The sequence below is a fragment of the Pteropus alecto genome, unplaced genomic scaffold (assembly GCF_000325575.1).
Source record: "Pteropus alecto unplaced genomic scaffold, ASM32557v1 scaffold57, whole genome shotgun sequence".
Lineage (NCBI taxonomy): Eukaryota > Metazoa > Chordata > Mammalia > Chiroptera > Pteropodidae > Pteropus > Pteropus alecto.
In genome coordinates, this window is record NW_006442508.1 from 297,117 (window position 1) to 320,438 (window position 23,322).

Sequence of the window (23,322 nt, forward strand, 5' to 3'; positions counted from 1 at the left end):
TCCCTACACCTAATTGAAGAGACCGTCTTTACCCCATTGTATATTCTTGCCTCCTTTGTTAAAGATTAATTGACCATTCAGTTCCGGGTTAATGGTTGGTGAAATGGATTGGCCCCTTTCAAGGTGTATAATGCAGATGGTTTGGTTGCTGTGGTAAGGAAGAAGTGAAGTTCAAGATGTGGTTCCATAGTTAGCTTAAAAGTTTAAGAGTTCATGGGTGGGATGTTCATGGGGAAGACTTCATTACGGTGTCCTGGCTCCATTTTAGTTCCCTTAACATAAATGACTCTATTGACAATTTCCATTCACAACAGTTATAATTATCATCGATACAGTTGGATTAATGCCTGCCATATTTTTTATATGATTCCATTTTTTTCTTAGCCTATCAATTGTACTTTTATTTTTTTAAACATTTTTTCTAGTAGTTTTCCTTTAATTTGCCATATACGCTTACAAGAACTCTTTCAAATAACACTGTACTATTTCATGGATAGTGCAGGTACTTTATAATAGAATTCATATTTTCTGCCTCCCATCTATTATAACATTTCTGTCATACATTCCATTTATCCATAAGCTATGATCACCAGATCCTTTGTTGTTGTTATCATTTTGAGTATACTGTTATCTGTTATTAAGAATAATTGAAGATTTTATTTAATTTTTTTCTCACATCTTTTTCCTTTCTCTATGTAAATTCCAAGTTTCTGAACTGTATTATTTTCCCTCTTTCTGAAGAATTCCTTTCAGCATTTCTTGCAACATAAATCTGCTGTCAACAGAGTCCCTCAGTTTTTGTTTGAGAAGTCTTTATTTGTCCTTTATTTCTAAAGGATAATTTCACTGGATGTAGAATTCGAGGTGAGGCTTTTTCCCTTTGACACTTTTACCATTCTCCTCTTGCTTCCATGGTTTCTGAAGAGAAATCCAATATAGTTCTTACCTTCGCACATCTCTAGGCAAAGTAGGTGTTTTTTTCCCCTCTGGTTTCTTTCAAGATTTTCTCTTTGTATTTGATTTTCTTCAGTTTAAATATGATATGCCAAGGTATAAATTTGGGGGGATTTATCCTGGTTTGTAGTCTCTAAGCTTCTTGGATCTGTGATTGGGTGCCTGTCATTAATTTAGGAAGATTCTTAGTCATTATTGCTTCATATATTTATTTTTATCCTTTCTTTTCCTTCTGCTATTGCCATTACTTGTATGTTATACTTTTTGGATGTTCTGTTCTTTTTCATTTGTTTTTCTTTTGTGTTTCAGTTTTGGAAGTTTCTATTGACATTTCTTCTAGCTCATTTGTTCTTTGTTCATCTACTAATGAGCCTATCAAAGGCAGTTTTCATTTCTGTTACAGTATTTTTTATTTTTAACATTTCCATTTCATTCTTTCTTAGAGTTTCCATCACCTGCTTGCATTACCCATCTCTTTTGGATATTGTCAACTTTTTCCATTAGAGTACTTAGCAGATTAATCATAGTTTTAAATTTTAAGCCTAATTCCAGCATTTCTGCCATATCTGAGTCTGTTCTGTGCTTTTTTGTCCTTTAGTATGCCTTATAATTTTTTTCTCGAAAGGCAGACACAATGTACTGGGTAAAAGGAACTGAGGTAAATAGAGTGAGACTTTAGATTTATCTGTCTAGGGATTGGGCTGTGTTTGATTGTTTCTGTAGCTTTAAGTGTCTGCAAGGCTAAAATCTCCTCTTACATCCTTGTTTTTGTCTCCCGCTATTGATTTTGGCATTCCTTAGAGACATCTTCTTAAATAAGGTGTAAGACTTGGAGTTCTTTGAGTTGAGATCTATTGATGTGGTAACGGTTAGGTCCCTAAGCCGTGACCTTCAAAAGTGCTTCTCAATTCCCTCTTGCCTTAGGTGATAACTGGAAGCCTTGAGAGGCCTGGAATTGGGTAGTTACCTTCCCTCAGGTTGGTTAGATCTGTTAAAACCCCAGTTGGTTAGACCCTGGTGAAATAGTTTTTCTTGAGGGTAGGCTTTGTTAAGAAAAAAAATAATAATCTGGGCTTATTTCCAAATGGCAACTTTTTCCCTCTCCCAGCCAAAGAATCAGGACATTTTTCTCTGGTCTTCTCTTATGAAAACCTGGTAGAGATCTTGGAGTTAAAAACTCACAAAAGTAAAAGGGCCCCTGGCAGTTTTTCACTTTCAGATTCATCCTCACTGAGCTTCTAGCAGTTTATCAATTACTGTTTAGATTTTTCCCACCCAGGTAATGGTTTATGAAGAGTTGCTTGTGAGCTTTTGCTCTGGTAAGGTATGAGTCTTTTTCTACCCACCTGTCTCCAATTTTTGGTGCAGCAGTTTGCCCTGTAACTTTATTTCTCTGATGGCTCTAAGAAGAGTTGTTCATTTTCAATTTGTTCAGTTTGTTTCTTCTATTGATGGGAGTGACAGCTTCCAAGTTTTTACATTCTGGGTGAGAAACCAGAAAAGTCTTCTCATTTATTTTTGTTTGTATTATTCTATTAAATTGCACCATAATTCTTGTAGATATTCCTCAATTGTTGGATACTAAGACTGTTGTTTCCCATTATACATAATGTTTCACTGATTTCTGTTATGATTATAGTTTTTTCTACCTATAATGAAATGAATTTCTTAGGCAGTTTCTAGGAATAGGAGTACTGAGTCAAGAGAATAACAGATTTTTATGGCATTAATACTTTTTGCTGTTAAAAAAGAGTTTATGCACTTTATTGGTGTCACTTTGACCTTACCAGTATTGGGTATTAAAATTTCTGCCAGTTTAGCTTTTTCGGTTGCTGTGTGCATCTCGGCTCAGTCCAGTTCAGGATTCTGACAGACTTCAGGATTGGGGTTTGAGAGACAGAATTACATTCTTGGAATAAGTTCTTCATGTAAATAAGGTGTGTTTGAACCCATGACAATTGACATATACCAAGAAGTTTTTGCTTTCCTTTTATGATGGTAGCAGGAGTAAATTTGAGATGGTGCCAGATATGTGTAAGAATGTATATCTGTCCCATAGAGAATTTCCATATAATTTAATTTCATCATTTAAAGGAGTTATTCTGCCAACTAGCCCCAGCCTGCAACTTGACACAGTAACCAAACTACCTGTTCTACAACTGTTTTAAGACAACTTTGTTGACTGTGCTTTGTCAACAATTTACAAAAGTTATTTTAAAATTCCATTCTTTTGACTGTTCTAAAGATTATATGTTCCAAAGAATTCTTTTAAAAACTAAGTTTTATATGTCTGCAGATTTTTCCATAATAGATCGATCATTTTAATGATTAAACATGACCCTTTTGACAGAAAATCAGTTAGTGGATTCCTAGGGAGGGATTGATTGCAGAGATGCACGAGGGAGTTTTGAGGAACTATTCTACATCTTGATTATGGTGATGATTGTGCATTGGTCAAATTTGGGGTGAGTTTTTACTGAATGTAAATTATACTTCAATAAACATGACTTCAAAAATTTTTTTAAAAAAGAATTTTGCCGGTTTTGAAAATGTAATAAAAGATTACTTTGCATATGGATGTCCAGTTGTTCTAGCACTGTTTGTTGAAAATACTATTCCTTTTTTTCCATCAAATTACTCCTTTCTCAAAGATCAGTTGACTGTATAAGTTTGGGCCCTATCTTGTTCCACTGTTGTGTGTCTTTTTTTTTTTTTTCCCACCAATATCAAGCTGTCTTAATTACAGTAGTTCTACAGCAGCCCCCAACCTTTTTTGCACCAGGGACCAGTGCTCGTATGAGAATCTAATGCCTGAGGGTCTGAGGTGGAGCTGCGGCAGGGATGCTAGCACTGGGGAGTGGCTGCAAATACAAATGAAGCTTCCCTAGCCCACTGTTCACCTCTTGCTGTGTGGCCCAGTTCCTAAGAGGCCACAGACCAGTATCATACCAGTACCAGTCCACAGCCCTAGAGCTTGGGGCCCCTGCTCTACAATAACTCTGTCAAAAGTGGGGCTTGCTTCAACCAAAAAATGGAAAAGAGAAAGTGATTGCTCTCATACAAGATGAAGTGAATTAGAGTACAAATGTGGCTGTGGGTGTCTTTGTTGCTGTACATATACTGATGTAATTGTGAATATTATCTTAATTCAGGAACATTCTTATTTTGGACATGTATTCTCTTTCCAAATCAGAGTTAAGCCAGTTCTTAAAAGTATTGAGTTCTTATAGTGTGCCAGGTACTGAATTAAATTTAGATCCTATTATTAAATGTATAATCTGTCTTGTGATACATCAGGATGATTATGGCAGGGGGTCACAATTAAGACTTGATTCCTAAAGGTTTAAATAGCCCACACTAGTAGGGTGGGAAAAGTTAGGAATTAATTGAGGGTAGAAAAGCAAGAAACTAGTGTGGGAAAAGTTAGGAATTCATCGAGGGTAGAAAAGCAAGAAACTTATACAGCTGCATTGACCTGTATATATCTTTTTTTTTCTTCCTGATATTGCTCAGGTATTCTATTCTCTTATCTAAGGCCAGTCATTTGTTCTCATTCTGGATTTCACTCATTCTACCCCATTCCATCTTGTTCATTACATTATCTGATATTCTTTACTTTTATCCTCTCCATAGAACTGTCTTCCTCCAACTACTGCCCTATTTCTCACTTCCCATTCATAGCCAAAATTTGGAAGAGTTCTCTCTCATCATGATGTCCATTCCCTCACCCTTCATGGACTGCTCAGTTACAGTGAATGCTTTTACCTTTTCACTTTTCAAAGATCTCATCATTACTCAGTCCATCAGCCTTTTTAAAGTGTTTTATAGAAAGAGTTATATGTGTATATGTTTGAAATAATTTACTAAAAGCACCATGGTCTCACATTTGTCTTAGATCCACAGTTTTTAGTTTTACTATACTAAGGGGAACCTATTGCCAGTTTCTTATATATGTTTTGGAAGTATTGTATGTGTGTGAACAAAATAACTTTTGCTTTTTTTTGCTTTATGTAATCTTAAGTGTGATGTATGTAAAGTCTAAAGTGTCTTTGACTAAGTATAAAATAACAATTCTAAATGATAAAATATTGTGTGATAGTATAAGTAGCTGGTTTTTTTTCTTAGTGGTATACATTAGGTCATCCTGTAATTGATGATATCTTAGAGTCAATGAGGTAGAATGGCCCCATGTGTCATTTTTGAAATCTGGTTTCACTAATTATTATCTGTGTAACCTCTTTGTATCTCAGTTTCCTTATTGGTAAACACATAAGATTGTTACAAGGTTTAAATGAGTTACTACATATAAATCAGACTACTGCTTATAAGGTGTTACATTAAGTATTAACTGCTATTATTATTAATCTCTCAGCAACATTAGCTACTCTCTCCTTGAAACATTTTTCTTCCTTTGGTGTCAGTGATAACAGGCTGCCCTGGTTTTTCCTGTCTTGCTCATCATATCTTTAGTCCAGCTCACTCCTGAACTCTAGACCCAAGTTTTCAACAGTCTACTTGGCTCCTTGAATTTTTATAGGTTTTCATACATGTTCTCAACATATCTAAAATTGAATTTTTGATTTTCTCTCTTCTCCAGACTCTGACTCCTCAATTTCTTGTTTCTTTATCTTAGTTTATGGTACTATCATCTGCCCAGTGGAAAATCAAAGCTATAAGAGTGATCCTTGTTCCCTCCTTAAGGTCATACACTTTTAGTATGTAATAACTAAATGCTATAATCTTTGTATTTCTTCTCTTTCTTAATTCATCTACTTCATCTCATTGGGCTTTCTAATCACTCTCACTGGATTCCTGCCTTTACTCTTTACAGCCAGTTTGTAAAGACCCAAATTCGATTGTCATATTACAACTTTAAATGGTTCTCATTGTTCTTCATGACCCTAAATAATCTTACTCTTGCTGACTCTCCCTGCCTTACTTATTCCCTTTTATTCTGTGTATTCTAATCACATTGGTGGCTTTTCAATTCCTAAACTCTTTGCCTTTATTTTACAATGGATGGACTTTCTGCCTAAAATGTTATTGGCTTTACCTAGTTAAATCTTTTAAAGGAGTTTCCTTAGAAGAAGCCTCTTACCCTCCATATTCTCTGTCTGTTAATTATTACTTGCATGACATCTAGTATTTCGTTTAATTTTGTTTTTAATACCTTAAAGTGAAACCTCAATTTATGCGTATAGGATAGGTTAGAGAACATTTCTGATTGAACATTTTACTACTGGTACCTGTTTGCTTTATAAAATAGATAATAAATATTCATGGAATCACTATGTTAATTATTCTGCATTATAGATTGTGTGATGTATGATGACATAAGTTTAGAAAGTAAAACTTTAATGGCATACTGTTGCTGTTTGGTGAGGTTATTTCTTGGTTCTCTAGAGCTTTGCTGTCCAATACTGTAGCCACTAGCTGCATGTGACTTTATTTTCAAGGTTTTAAAAATTATTTCTTTTAAATGCGGTGGTTTTTAGTATATTTGCAAGGTTGTGAAACAATCACAGCTATCTAATTCCAGCACATTTCATCACCTCGGAAAAATCCCCATACCTTTTGGCAGATCTTTCGTATTTCCCCCTCCCTCTTTCTCTCTTTCACAACCAGTAATTTACTTTTTACATCTGTAGATTTGTCTATCACGTGGCTTTTGAACACTTGAAATATGGCCAGTCGAAATTGAAATGAGCTATAATTGTAAATTACACACTGGATTTTGAAGACTTGGTATTAAAAAAAAGTAAAGTATCTTCAGTTTTAATTTTTATTACATACTAAAATAACTTTTTATATATTGGAGATTAATATATTATTAAAATTAATTTCTTTTGTTTCCTTTTATTTTCAGTGATTACAACAAAATTTTAAAGTATGTGGTTTATATTATATTTCTACTCTACAATGCTGGTCTAGAACTTTTATTCCCCCCGCCCCTCTTCTCTTAGGTGTTGCCGTTTCCCCTTAAGAACTGGATCTCTGAAGGCGAGGCATCTCCTCCCACACGCTTGCAGCATGCACGGTAGGGGGGGCGGGGGGAGTGCTGCTGGTGCTCCACCTGGTGCACGAACCCAGGACCTTTTGCGTGTAAAGCAGACATGCTAACCACTACACTGTGGAGCCACCCATAGAACTTATTTTTAGTAAGGACCAAAAATGTGTCCCCATGATCTCAGTTTCTCATTGTCCTGTCCTCTGTTTCCATCTGAACCCTGTTCTGGGAATGTGATGTACCCTAAGTCAGGATTTTTTTTTCCTAACTGCTTAGAAGATGGAATTTTTCTTATTTGGGGGGCCTTTAGAATAGCAGGGAAAAGATAAGTCATTTAGTTTAAATTATGAGGAAATAATGGCAACTGTTAAACTTTTTAAGACTCATTTCTAACAAATTAGGAAGAATTGAATTTCACATTTATTTACATGATAATAATGAACAGTTACCCTAAATTTTGGTAGTCAGGATTTGATTAAGAAACAAATTAATAGTTTCTTTAGCGGGGGTCCTCAACCCCGAATACATACAGCAGGGGGTGAGCAGCAGAGGATGGGGAAAGGCAAGCTTCATCTGTATTTGCAGCTGCTCCCCAGTGTAGCATCACCCGCCTGAGCTCCAACTCAGATCATCAGGCATTAGATTCTCATAGCACCAGTCCCTGGTGCCAGAAAGGTTGGAAACTGATGCTTTATAGCATATGAGAATTATCTATAACTTTAGGGGTCATTTAGAATTGCATTTGTCTTATCTGAAATTTGAATTTAAATTTTGTTTTAGAACAAATTTTCTAGATTAAGTAGAAGTTGTGAGACTAATGTGATCAGCTATCCTTTTAAAAAATAACAGTATTTGCGTTAGATGGACACTTTCTGCTTCAAAATTTTCAAAAGCCAACACATTACAGTGTGAAATGGCTGCTATACATTCAGCATTTACTATGCGGCGGTCATTGTTCTATATACTGTGTTAATTCATTAAATTCTTCCACGAAACTGTATGCAGTAGTTACTATTATAATCCCCCAATTGACAGAGGATTAAACTGAGGTACGTATGGAGTAGTTAATTAACTGGCTTGTGGTCATATAAGTTTTAAACTGGATAAACAACAAAATACTTTATACTTCTTATATGATAAAATCTTTCAATTTTTAGTTTCTCCCACTAGGATGTAAGCTTCAAGTGGGCTACAACTTAGTTTTGTTCACTAACACTTGAAGTTACTTTCTGGCTGTAGTAGACCACAGGAATTATTTGAAAGAATTTCCTTGATGATATCAAATCACCAAGAGACTTGGCTTTGGAAATGTATAAGAATTGCTTTGCTTTAAATTTTACACTTTGTTAGCAATAATGTTCATTTGTTTACCACATCCAAATTAGCTTCAATATTAGTGCTCTTCTGCATACTTTGTGTTATATCTTAATACACTAGTTTATTTAAAAATATTTACCAGCAGCTGTAGCTTCTGTTCATCTCTTTTCCTTTTATGTGTCGGAAATGCGTTGGAGTCACAAGGGAACATGATAAAAATTTGGTCTACCAGAGGTCACACTGTGCATAGCTGAATTGGGAGAAGAAAGTATAGAAAAGCAACTTTTCAGCTATCCTCACAAAAAATGAATAGTGATAACACAATTCTTTAAGTTTTTATCCAAAAGCCTTAGCCTCCCTGGTTGTTGCAATTATTAAAATGAATAAACATACTATTATTTTTAGAAATTACGTTTTCATTCTTAGACTGGAAACAGAACTATTAATATATTTTATGAAATAGGGCTTTGAAATCAAAGGTTTTTTAAATTAATTGTTAGGGGAGGCATAACTTTGCTACTTCTAGCCAGGAGATTCTCATTTAATTTCGAGGTATGCTTTCTCATTTACAGTAATAAAATTGAGAGATGCTAAGACTTGTCTGAATTACCACCACAAGTAAGTGGCAGAGCTAGGATTCAGCTCACATCTGTCTGACTCCAAAGGCCATGCCTTGTCTAATACTGTTTATCATATTTTGCCATTTTCCATGTCTTGTCTTCCTTACATTCCTGAGTCTTAAGTAGAATTTTAAGTTAGCTTGTGGGGTCACTGGGATTGGAGTTTTGGATTGTGGAATAACTGGATGTTTGAATTAAAATGTGGAGGTAATAAAGGATAATTGTTGTGTGACGTAAAAATTAATCTAAAAAAATTTTTGTCTTTAGCTCTCCATTTTCTTTTTATCTTTGGTTACGTGCAGATAAAGACCATTTAGAATGCTTCTTTATAATGGGTTTCATCATGATGATTGTATTTCTTTGAGCTAATTTAGTAAAATTTTCATACACTGATAGTGTTCTTTCTCTATAGTGAAAAAAGACCCGTTTTTCTCAGAATTATAATTTAGAGGTAATGAAGAGAAAAATGAGGACAGAGGTATAAAAGTTAATACTAGGTTTTTTTTAGCATTTTATTAACCAGAGAGTTGGGGGCAATCTAGAAGGCAGCTTTTCTAATTTCTGTTACCTCCTCCTCCCCTCCATCAAATGTTAAATCTAATCCTGCTACTGACACTTTTGGATTATTTACTTCTTTTTGGGAAGGGTGTATTGTAGGAAGCTATAGAGAACTTTGAAAGCATTGATGATTTGCAAGATCCTGTTACTCTTGTTTTACTTAGAAATCTTAGGGAAGAGATGGAAATCTGCAGTTAAACTTGTGACTCCTTAAATTGGTCAGTGAAAGTATGATGCCTCTGGTTTTCATTTTAACATTATTTATTCCTGTGCATTCCGGTCAAAATATTTCACCATTGCTAAAATTGTGCATTTTATCCTCTACCACAAATACCAAGGATGATAATGATATTTTTAGGGCACAGGAAGAAATTTCCCATTATGCACTTTTATAATGAATTTTAATTTGAGGTAAATTTACCTTCAGAAAAATATGAAATACTTTAATCCCAAGTGAAAAAAAAGTTATGAAATAAACCAGTACTAATTAGAATATTTGATTTTAGAATGCATAAAGTAAGTTTATTAATCCTATGTTCTTATTAAAAGATAAGTTAAGCTTAATTAGGAGTCATGAAATCTTTAAAATTTTGGTTTTAAGGTATATGTTTTTTTCTGTACTTAACATTTCTGTACTAAAACTGTTTAGTGTAGGATGAATAAAAATGGTGTTTTTAAGGAGTTGGGAGAGGAAGCCCAAGGACCTTATATATAATACACTGTTCTATCCAGTAAGCAAGCTTAAGAAGGTAGGTTCAAAAGCAAAAATTTTGAAATCTCTCAAGGCTTTCTGATACATTGTGTTACTTAGGTAAAAATGTGAAATGCAACCCCCCAAAAAGTAACTTGGATATTTTTAAAAATTGAGAAAAGGAATAATGCAGTAGGAATATAGACCTGTATTAGGAATACAGACCAGTAAGATAGATACTAGTATAGGTCAGAAAATATAAGTGGAGAGCTCATTTGCGTACAGGTACTTATGAACATTAATGCGAATCCCACTGGAGGGTTTTCTGAATCATTGTTGACTCTGAGAACAGATTGAGAGATTGAAGTGATTCTGTAGATACGAAAGTACTTTGGGAAGTGTAAAGTGCAAAATAGGTGTTATAAATTTAAAAAATCTGTTTTGAAAGTAGGTCGTTATTGAAATAACTAAGCAGAAAAACAAATTGAAGAAGGCGTTAGAAGATTCTCGTGAGGCATTTAGGCTTACAGAATTTTTATGGAAAGAGAAATTAATTAGATGTCTTAAGCTTTAACTATCTGTGTGGATGGTGTAGTATTTCAGTTAACCTAGACATCTAAAGTTGTGCTTTAGTTTAAGTGAAAGCTTATAGCCTAAATGGCTTTTAATGACCCTGAATTTTCTGTTTATATTGATAGAACTCATGTTGCCTGGGGCTATAGTATCTCATTGTTCATCTACAGATGAAAAGATTTATCACTTTGGGCCTAACATACATAAAGTTGGCAAATATAAAATAGTAGGTGTCTGCTGTTTGTCTCTAAACATTCCTAAAAAGTCAACAAGCCATTGCACTATTATTCAAAGCGGTTTTATTTCATTAAAAACATTGAAGTGAAAATTTGTTAATTTTTAAAATGGCTAATTCTAGGAAAACACAAACTATTTTTACTAGAGCAGATATATAAGCAAATGAAAGAGGGGGTTTCACAATTTTTTTATAGGTAATACTTTATAATAGGCTTTTTTCTTGCTGGTATAACTAACATTTATTTTCTGTTTATTTTTAAGACGAGCAAAAATCAAATTAAAGTAGATCTTGTAGATGAGAATTTTACAGAATTAAGAGGAGAAATAGCAGGACCTCCAGACACACCATATGAAGGCAAGTACTTTTTTCTGTATCAAAATATTGTGCGTATTAGAACTTGTCTGAAACATTAAATCAGAATAATCTTAAGAGTATCTATTATAAATTACATGGAAGGTAACTTCATTTGGCTTAGGATATACAGCAATTTTTAAATAATATAGGTAAACTTATCTAGACTGATTTTTCTTACTGAATTTTAGCTAATTTTTTTCTTCCCCAAAATAGATTTAGTAGAGCCAAGTTACAGGTTAATATAGATTAGAATTTGATAGTATAAAAATTTCTATATGTTAAGTTTCTAACATATGGACTATAGATTCTCAGTTACTCTTCATATGGTATCTATAACAAGCCTTGCCTTAAATTTCTGACTGATAAAATATTTATTTTTTGAAAAAAATTCTCCTCCCCTGTTTGTCATTTAGCATTTCATTCACTCATATGTCTTCATACAGGATGTATTCCAGATATTTAATTTTCTTTATTTAGTAAAGATTTGAGTGATTGTTTTAAGTCATACAGAAAAGGAGGCAGTTTTGCTGAACTTTGTGTTCACAAACTAAATCTGTAGTTACTCTACACCATGAAATTGGGTGGTATGATAAAGAAGCGTTATAGCATTTTATTTCCTCATTAGACAATTCTTTGGTAATGAATATTATTATAAATTAGGGTTATGTAGCATAACCAAGGTTCTTGCATATAATAGACATTCAGATATTTGGTAGAAATCATAACAATTTGTAGTAGTAGTATTTATTAAGTTCTTATTTATTAGAGCTTTATATGTAGTTTCTCATTCAATTTTTGAAATAAATCTTATGAGGTAAGTAGTTATCACAGTTTCATATATGAAGAAACTTAAGCTCAGAAGTTAAGTAACTATCTAAAGTCAAACATTTAAATAGCAGAGCTGGGATCTCAGTCTCAGCCTTTGACTTCAAAGCCTGTTTCTCATCACTTTCTGCTTTTGAATTAACCAGGATTGACTGAATATTAGAAGCGGTAGTTATGTCTTAATAGAATGTAGTGGTTCCGTAATTATGTAATGAACAGTTACCTTAAAACTTGCAGAAGAACCTGATATTCTAGAATATTTTGTTTTTGTTCAAATTTTTAAAGACCCTAGAATGTCTTTAGTTATATCCTACTAAACCTTAAATGATAAAATCTTATTTTCTGTTTTATAGTTCATATAAACCATTTTCAGACATTATTTAATTTTTTATATTATTTATTGAGTGCTTCCTATGTGCGAGACCTCATCTGGGTACTTTCATGGGAGCTATTCATTTAGTTCTTTTGATAGTCATTAGATGGATTATAGATCTTTAGTTATCTTATAAAAATCAAGTTCTTGTTAAGACAGTATATTGTATGGGGGAAAAAAATGTTATATTGTTGCTGACATGTACTGTGTAGTTAGACCTAGATGGTTGTATGTACCCACTTTTTTTTCTTATCATTATTCCCTAAACAATACAATATATAACAACTATTTACATAGCATTACAATGTGTTAAGTATTAAAAGTAATCTAGAGATGATTTAAAGTATATGGGAGGATGTACATGGGTTATATGCAAATACTACACCATTTTATATAAGGGACTTGAGTATCTTCAGATTTTAGTAGTGAGGGGAGTGTCCTGGAACCAATCCCTTGCAGATACTGAGGGATGACTGTACTAGCTTCTTTCTGAAAGCAAGCGTTATAAATTTTCTTAAATTACTTTTTTAGGTTATTAAGATGTATTTTAAAAGACAATAGAGCAGTAGCGTTATTGTTCTAGAGCTCTTCTGGCAAATTGATACGTATAAAGGCACTTCCTGAACTAGATAGGCAAGATGTTCATTACCTTCTTGGTTGCATAAGAAAAGTAGATAAATTAAAAAAAATTGGAATATATACACTTATTTTAGGATGATTAAGTTATAAATATACCATATTCTTTGCTAATTAGAAACAAGTTTGGTCATTTTGAAGTGCTTACTTCTGCTAATGCCACTAAGTGAGACATTAGTATTTGATAAGATTAGTTTTAATACGCTTTTTGGCTATATATTTGAGATAGATTAAATTATATTTTTATCATAAAACTATAGAAGAGAAGTTTTCACTTTAAGAAAAGCACTATTCAAAGGCATAAACTTAGCCACATTTTTTTATGAACATGGGTAAACTTTTGATAATATTTATTGCAGATCTCTTACTAGTTTTTAAGTTTTTTTCAATCTGACTAATAACTAAGGCAAAAGTTTACATGTGGGATGTTAAATTGTTTATAACAATTATTAGGTAATGAGGCAGCTGTTTTATGTACTGTTAAAAGTACTCAGATTGAGAAGTAGAATATCCATGGAAAAATTACTGTGTTGTGCATGTTACTTAATTCATTCTCTTTTGTCTTAACAGCTCAATGGAAAAGGAACAATTTAGTTCTTGAACCTTTCTTCCTAAGAGTTGTTTTGAATTTATGGAATTGTTGATATTTTAAAATCTCATCCTTTCCCCATCTTCACTTTGGATTAAGTTAAATTTCAAGATTACAGATTTTTAATAGTAAAAGCTATTCAAGAAGTAAAGTTTTATAATGAAAGCTGTTATAATATGAATAAGGCAGTTTAAAGCTCCCTTAGTTGTATTACTCTGATCTATATCAATCAATGCTATGGTGGTTATATTTTGAAAGTTATCAAATAATCAAGACAGCATATTAATAACATATGAAGTAGAAATAGGATTTGGAGGACTCAAGGGTTCAGAATTATGTATATATCTGGGCTCTCCAAGGAGGAAGAACTTCATATGAAAGGTTATAGAGACACTAATCTGGAATTTAATCAGAAAAAAAGTAAGGTTCTTAGGAAGGAAAAAGAACCTACATATTTCTCAGGCCAAATTTATTATATTATAACTCTGAACATAAACAGTTATCTTTATATTCACAAAATTTCTTCAGATAATCTTCTCTTACCTGTCTTTTTGTTTTTGTTTGTTTGTTTGTTTAGACTGTATTTTACTGCTGCCATATGCTTTTATGATTCAGACATCTAGTCCAACACATGCATCAGTCACTGTGGGATTCTCTTAGAAAGAATTAGCAAGAAAAGAATTGGAACCAAAAAGGGCTTGAAAAAAGTGTTACCAAGTGGATTGCTCTTTTGTTTTTCCCCAGATCCGCATTGATCTATCTATTCCTAACAATAGAGGAGGAGGATTTGAGAAAATTTAGGATATACTGAGAGTTGAATGTATGGAATTTCAAAGTTAATATCTCTCCTGGTGCACAGCTTTTGTTTTATTTTACTTTTTATTATGGAAAATGTCAGATATACATATAAAGCAGCAAATGATATAATGGATTCTCCATGCACTCATCAGCCAGCTTTAATAACTGTCAACTCATGGCCGGTTTTTGATCTGCTCCATCTCTCGATTATTTTGTCATGAATTCCAGGCATAGTTTCTTAAGTAAATATTCCAGTAACACAGTTTTATTTGCTATATTTTGGAATAGTGAATATTCTGTTAATAGTTCATAAAATCTTAGAATTGGAAGGTTCCTTAGAGTTGAGTTTCAAAGCCAGCCTCTCATATACTACAAGACTTCCTTTTTCAGAATTTCCTGAGAGGCAGTTATCTTCACCCCAGGTATGGGAAGCTAGATAAACTTTTTAAAATAACATATTTAGCTGCTAGTTGCTCAAGAACGTTGCCTTCTATACATTACTGGTGACAACAACCTCTTTGTAACAAAGTTTTGTATTTTGTGTACCCATTTAGAGGCAGAAAGCAGTTTTTTTGTTTTTATCTACCTCTTGTTGAATTTTATTTTTAAAATTTTAACAGGAAAGGTTGGCATTTAATTTAGGGCACAAGTTAAAAGTTTGGGACTTTTTTGCACTTGAGAGAACCAGCTAGAAATAGATTTTTCAGTTTATGGCATAATCTATATATCTTTTTTCTCTATACCATCTATACCTTTATACCTCCTTCCCTGCCTGACTTCTGTTTTTTGTTTTGTTTTGTTTTCTTTCCATTTTTTTCTTGTGGATTAGGGGAAACAAAAAGAAACAACCTATACTACTTAATTGTCCCAATGAAATCTTTGGCATTGGATTGTTTGGATTTAATGTATTCATTTATCTGTAACCCTATTATTCACTGATAAGCTAATATAGTTGTTTAAAATGCTGTTCTGTGTGCTTTAAATAACCTTTAAAGACTAGTGCTTTTGATGATTTCCTTTTTTGGATTTCAGCTTTAAAATGAATTTGTTATAATCGAATATAAAGTAGTACATGTTTTAATAAGTTCTATCACTATATTTAGCTTTACATATTTGAGATTAGCAGCATTCTTAACTTTCTGTTTTCCCCATTTTTTAGGAGGAAGATACCAACTAGAGATAAAAATACCAGAAACATATCCATTTAATCCCCCTAAGGTATTGTAAGCCTATTTTTGTGTACAAACTTCTAAAATATATTTCTTGGCCCATTTAATTAATACATATTTTAGTGCTTATTAAAATTACAGTTTTTTTGAGTTGTTGACTGTGTTAATTTAGTGTGGACAAGATTTCAGGTAATGGCAGATGGTTTGCTTCTGAAATTATAATGAAAAGCAAGCTTACTCAGAGGCAGCTAGTAATGTCTCTAGACAGGAATAGGATATGCATCTAACAATGGCTTAAGTTCTAGGTCTGGAAAAACTTAATAGTGTTCCCAGAAATAGAAAATCCCTATACAAATTCTTTCTTTCCTCAAAGAAGTATGTTTTTTTAGGGAAGAGTATGTTCTAAATTTGTTCAACAATTATTTGAGTACTCTGTGCCAATATAGCAATAATTAAGACTTACATTGCCCTTGCTTTCATGGAGCACACATTCCAGCAGGAAGGAAAAAAGAGCATAACTGCAGCTGTAATGAATGTTAAAAGAGGCAATGGAATACTATAGCATCATGTATAGCAAGGAGAACTAACCTAAACTTTTTGACTGAATAGCTTCCTTTGTCTTTACTTTTGCTATCATCACCATTTTAGTTTAGGCATTCAACTTTATTACTTCCCAATTTTGCCTATTATTATTCACCCTTCATCTTTGCTACTCCTATTTATCCTTTGCATTTAAAACCTCCTGCAACCTGACCCCAGTCTTTTCCCTCCTATTCTTCTGTCACCCTCACCTACAGCATGGGTCTCATTTACCAGCCTAGGTTATTTGCTGTTTGTAGACGATGCTTATTCTTTCACACTTTTCTGTCGTTTTCACTTGAATCATTGTTCCTATCATTTAAAATTTAAGTTTTCTTTTGAGGTATAGGTAAAGTATCATTCTCCATTAAGCTATGCCCATCAAATTGTTTCTCCCTCTACTCTCTCAATAGCATTTTATATAACTTATGCCGTACCAAAACAAACTTGGTACCAATTAGTGTATTCTGTTATTTGAGCGTATGTATCTTTCACTAACTTTTATGCTCTTAAAGTGAAGGACCATATATATGCCTTTATATTTTCTGTGGCTCCTAACAGTGTACTGTCCCTTGAACATGATAGTAGTCACTCAGAAAATGTTTTGGAATTCACTTATTCTGTATGCTGGTTGTAGACACAGTAGTGGAAGAATAGACACAGTAATGGAAGTTCAGGGTGAGTTTAGGCCATATACCAGTGGGGGTGTCTATTATTCTGTTGCTTATATACATCTATTTTCTGATAAGCCTGTTTTTTTTGTTTTTTGTTTTTTTAATGCATAATGTATATAACAAAATTCATAATTTTAACCATTTCTAAGTGTGTAGATTAGTGGCATTAAGTATACTGATGTGCAGCCATCACTATCGTCCATCTCCAGAACATTCTCATTTTTCTATTAAACAATAACTCCCTGTTATACCATGCCCCCAGCTCCTGGTAACCACTGTTCTACTTTCTCTGTATGAATTCGATTGCCCTAGGTACCTCATTTAAGTGGAATCATACAATATTGTCTTTTTGTATTCGGCTTATTTCACTTAGCATAATGTCTTCAAGATTCATCCATATTATAGCATGTGTCAGAATTCCATTGCTTTTTAATGCTAAATGGTATTGCATTGTACATATATACCACATTTTGTTTATCCATTTGGCCATTGTGTACGTTTTAGTTGTTTCTACCTTTTAAGTTTGGTTGATTTTATTTTCTTCATTTTTTTTCATATTATAAAAGTAGTTTGTGTTTATTAAATGAGTGATGTACAAAAAAAGAAAACAGTTGGTCAGTATGTCTTAGAGATGTCCACTATTAAGCTTTCATCTTATATCTGTGACTTAATTTTAATCTTCATCCTGGTTGCTGTCCACTGGATTCAGTCAAGGTTCCCAATATTATCATTAGAATGAGTAGTCACTTGAGAGTGCTTTAATTGGAGAATACCATGAATTTAATTAAGAAAAGAAGTTTTTAAAATGTTTAGAGTTAAGGATGACCCCATAGCCTATTTTTTTTAAATGAAAATGAGGAAGAAATAAAGACCTCAATAGAGACTGCTTTCAACCACTACATTATTACTCTTAAATAATGATAGTAACAGCTGTCACTTGCTTTGTGCTAAGAATTATATGTGCCATTTCTGAAACATTCTTTAAAATGGTCCTAATTAATGAAGGAACTTAGGCTAGAGGTTAAATAGAACCCAGATCCCAAAAAGCCCACTGTGTTCTTCCTCCATGATCCTGATGAGGAAGGAGAAAGGGCAGAATCTCTGAAACAGTGAATATGATTCTGCCAAGAACAAGAACATTTAGCCAGAGTGCAAATCTTTCTTCTGCCATTTATCTGGCCTTGTGATTTTAGACAAGCTATCTAACTGCTGTGTACCTCAGTTTCCTCATCTGTAAAGTCCTCTCATAGGATTGTAAAGATTAAAAGAGTTAATCTATGTAAAACTGGGGTCCCCAACCCCTAGGCCACGGACCAGTACCGGTCTGTGGCCTGTTAGGAACTGGGCCGCACAGCCAGAGGTGAGTGATGGGCAAGTGAGCAAAGCTTCATTTATATATGCAGCTGCTCCCCAACACTAGCCTCAGCTTTACCTCAGATAATCAGGCATCAGATTCTCATAGGAGCACTGGTCCCCGGCGCCAAAAAGGTTGGAGCCCACTGAAAAGAACTATATTTCAATAATTCTGGGAAACATTTCTCATATTTTTAACGCCTCTGAAATCAGGTTACATCTTTCAAGGGATGGTGTGTCATAATTTTATTGGCAACGTTTTTTCATAGGGGGTACGTACAGTAATGGCATATCAAATAATTGATGGTACCTGAGATTTAATGAAATATAATACTTAGAACAGTGCCTGCATAGAGTTAAGCACTCTAGAAATATTAGCTAGCATTAACCAATGACTATCACCCTAAGAGGCCTCTCTTGGAGTAGTCTTTTTGGTTTTGCAATATGGTAGCATTGACACTTAAATTTCCTCTATAAATTGAAATTTTCATACAGTGCTAGTGGGAACATAAAATATTGGAGGTACTTTGGGAAATAATTTGGTTAAAATGGTAAGTGTAGAGTTATCTTATGACCTAGGAATTCTCCTTCTATGTATCTCCCGATAGAGATGAAAAACATGTTCACACAACAACTTGTACAAAAATGTTTATACTCTCACAATTCATAATAGCTAAAAAGTGGAATTGACCTAACTGTCCGTCAACTGAATGTTATTTGGTTATAAAAACGAATGAAGTACTTACATGTGGTACAAGATAGATGAACTTTGAAAACATCATGCTTAATCAAAGAAGCCAGACACAAAAGGCCACACATTGTATGATTCTATTTATATGAAACATTAGAAGAAGCAAATCCATAGACAAAAAAATAGATTGGTAGTTGCTTGGACTGGGGGTTAGGGGTGTGGAGGAATGGAGAGTGACTGCTCATGGTTACGTGGTTTCTTTTTGAGGTGATGAAATCATCAAAATTAGATTGCGGTGATGGTTGCACTCTGAATATACTAAAAACCATGAAGTTGTGCAATTCATGTGGTCTCAAAAGTCTTTGAAATCTTGCCATCTACAACTTGGATGGACCCAGAGGTTATTGTGCTGAGTGGAGTAAGTCAGAGAAAGACAAATGGCATATGATTTCACTTATATGTGGAATCTAATGAACAAACAAAACAGAAACAAACTCATAGATACAGAGAACATTTTGTTGGTTGCCAGATGTAGGGAGAGGTTAAAGGGATGGGTGAAAAAGGGGAAGAGATTAAGCAGTACAAATAGGTAGTTACAAGAGTCATGGGGATGTAAAGTATACCATAAGAAATATAGTCAATATTGTAATAACTGTATGGTGTTAGATGGGTACTAGATTTATTGGGGTAGTCACTTAGTAGATTATATAGATGTCTAATCATTATATTGTACATCTGAAACTAATATTGTATATTAACTGTAATTGAAAAAAAAATTATTAAAAGTGATTATTTTCCTCTGTAGTCTATAATTAGCTTCAAAATGATTGTGTGGTTCTGGCTGTTTTAGGCACTAACTTAGGCATTATTTGGGGATTATTACATTTAATCTTTGAAATCTGTTTTATTAATCCCTCCTGCCCCCACTCCTTTTTAGTACAGTGAGAAATATAGACTCAAAACATGAGAACTGGGGTCTGTGTGATGTTTTGCTACTACTACTAGCTCATGTTGTTCTTTAGGCCACTACTATCCTAATTTCAGCCATTCTATATTGAGGTAGCTTCAAGATTCAGAAAGGTCTTCCTTTAATCAACCCAAATTTGTCTCCCTCTGGCTTTATCCAGTTAGTCATTTAGTAATTGGAATTTAGTATTTTTAAAAATATGGTCCTCATCTCATTTATGGTATTAAGCTTTTGCAATAAATATTAATGGGCATATGAGAAATATGTTCTAGATACAGAGATTTGAATTTTTTACTGATTGGTAAATATAATGGAGAGAATGGAGGATACTTTATGTAAACTTGCTGAATTCTGTTCACATATGTTTAATATGTAGGCTCAGGTTTAAATTTAAGCCTTATGAGGTAAAAAGTATTGAAGTTAGTGGTTATATTCTCTTACTACTGTGCAGCTAAAACTGCACAAAATTGAAAACTTACATTGATTTGGCTTAACATGGCCTCAGTATTTTCTATTATTATTCTGTAATAAATTATTGCCCGGAAGAGTAAAAGATTTACTTCTAGACAGAAAAAATGGTCTTTGAAGCAGCTGAATATAGTGTAGAAGAAATTTGATTCAATGCATACACTGTTATTTCTAAAGTAAATTCTAATTTATATTCTATTAACGAAAAACCCATTAAATTAGAAAAACCAGTTCAATGATTTGTCTAGTTACATATTAGTGATTAGGTTGTGAATTTTCTTCTCTATCCTTGGTGTTATAAACATACTTTTATATGTGAAATTGAGTATAAATTCCACTGCTCATAGCCTTTAATGAATCCGCTCATCTGCACATGCATCTTTAAAATAAAATAGCATTTTCGTTTGTACAGTAAGATAGATGAAGCTAGTTTCATATAGTAACATCCTTGAGTTCCAGGTTTGAAACTGGAAATTCTCAGTGAGCTCACATTTACCATAAAGTAGTTGCTGAAATATTTGTTGAACTAAAGAGTGAATGAATATAGGATGCATATATTCATGCACCCCATAGGAGGAGATAAGACTACTGATGATGATGTGCTGGTATCAACTAAGAATAGTTCTTTCATTTCAGTTTGGTAAAACCATGTAAATAGTATTAAGATTTTTGTTTCTATTCTTTGACTGCGCCTCAAAGCTAATGAATGTTCTGAAGTTAACTCAAATGGTGCTAATTCAATTAGCTTTGTTTGTGAAAATAAGGCGACTTGAATTGTTACTGGTAAATGTTTTAGTACTGTAAACCATCCCATATCTGTTTCGTAATCAAAGTCAAATGTGACTCAAGTAGATCATAGTAAATATATAGAGAGATTTGAATTTTTTACTGATTGGTACTGTATCATTACTTACTCTTACACTTCATTCCTTTCAAGTTCTTTTGATTCTACATTTTTGTTACAGGACAGTGATGGTGGCACTGTGGGTGGCACTGTGGGAGAAAGTGACATACAGTGGATGTGAACTGGGTATAGAATAATAGGACATAATTCAGGATACATGTGGGTACCACTGGTGACATTAAAGTTTGAGATAGAGAAGTGCAAAATCTAATAAAGGAGGTAGTTGATAAAGAATAACAAGAGCAGAGTATGAGATAGAGTGGTAGACCACATAAGAACTACTTATTAGACAGTTATATTTGTATTGATGGATAATGGAGTGTCCTCTGAAAATTAAATTCTTTATTACACCATCTGCAAATTTAAAGCTATTTATTCCTAATTATATATATAATACAGAGTAGGGAATAGTTTAATAATTTCCTTAGTTCTGTATATATGCATGCTTTTCATGTAGTGTCTATAGAGAATTGTGTATTGAAGACTTCTTTAAAAAGCAAGATGTACAGCTCACATAGCCTTAGATCACTTGCTTAAACCATAAACCTTCTGACATCTTCAGTGGTAATTTAAAATTCTGTTTTTCATTCTTGTTGAAAATATGAACAACTTTTGTTTTAAAGTCACAAAATACTGAAATGGCTAAGTTATTGAAATTATGGCATATGGTTATTTTGTATCAATGCTTTGAACTTAATGAATGGTAAAAATTAAGATGTGGATATTATGGGTTATATCTGTTATGAAGAAATGTTTATTGTACATAAACACTCTATGTCTCTTAGTTGATCTGCATCATATCCAGGTGGGATACTATTTAGCCTTATAATTAACAGGTTTGCCATAATGTTAATTGCATATTCATTCAGCATTAGACACTTTAGATACTTGGCATGCTCTAATAAGCAGGACAGATACTGGGCCTTTTAGGGAAGAGATAAATAAGAAAGAGATTATAGAAGTGTGATCAGGACTATCACATAAGAAAGTACAGGTGCTGTGGAAACAGTGATATGGAAGAAGTGATATGGAAGCTGAAACTTGAAGGATAAGTAGGAGTTAGCCAGAAGAGGGCGCAGAGATGTGTTACTGAGAGAAGAAACATGTATAGGCCCCAAGGCAAAAAGAAAAAAATTTTAATATGACTTGTTGAGCAAGTGCATGGAATACGGGGTGGAAGTGAGAGGTACGTTAGGGCCAGTTTATGAATGTGTATTTGTTTACATAAAGGGAATGAGAAGTCATTAAAGGGCCTTAAATAGAGGAATGACATGAATCAGATTTGTTTTCAAGGGCTCCCTTTGGTTTTAGTGTGGGGAATGGATTAGATGGAGCAAAACTGAAGGCAGTAAAGTCAGTAGACTGTTCAGTAACCCAGGTGAAGAATAATAGTTTCTTTTAATGAGATGGTGGTCCTGTGGATGGAGAGAAGTAGATATCATTGAAATCATTAAGAGTATTTTAAGTAAAAAGGATCAAGGTATGGCAAATGTCCATTTGTTTTAGGTGTTTTGAAGTCATTCATGACTTAAAGTGCTTTTTCAGATGGCATATATGTTAGTAGGTGAGAAAGTAGGTATGGGTAGTACAGACAAATCAAGTCACAAGGAGCGAAGTAGAAACTGTTTAACGTCTTTCCATAAATAGCTTAGATTCGGAGCATATATTGATGAGTTAATTTTTGTAAAGTACTTAGAATGTTCCTTGGCTCATAGTAATCTGTTACGTGTAAAGGAATTTTGACTCAAATCACTATTATGTGTCAGATATAATAATAATCCTCCACAAGCTCGTAAGTAAGAGCTGATGAATTAGATTTCATTTCACAGTGATCTGATAAGAGTTAGCATTTTCACTTTGTTCGTTTTGTGTTTTTCTATGCTAAGATAAATAGGTGAGTAGAGACTCAAAATCTTAGATTGTATGAGTTTTCATTTTGTTCTATTGCTAACTAGTTATTTAATTTTAAATAAATATCTTAAAC

The 23,322-nt window shown here is 33.4% G+C and overlaps 1 protein-coding gene across 4 annotated transcripts in view; it reads left to right on the forward strand.

Moving 5' to 3' along the window:
* Positions 1–23,322, forward strand: part of UBE2K (ubiquitin conjugating enzyme E2 K) — a 54,751-nt gene that overhangs the window by 19,661 nt on the left and 11,768 nt on the right. For 2 of the 4 annotated variants that reach the window (XM_006922447.3, XM_015597557.2), the window contains exons 2-3: positions 11,219–11,312; positions 15,693–15,751. The exons of 1 other annotated variant lie outside the window; for it this stretch is intronic. In XM_006922447.3, coding sequence (XP_006922509.1) covers positions 11,219–11,312; positions 15,693–15,751 — 153 coding nt within the window. The remainder of the gene's footprint in view (positions 1–11,218; positions 11,313–15,692; positions 15,752–23,322) is intronic. One more of the 4 variants, XM_025040235.1, reaches the window with a different exon arrangement.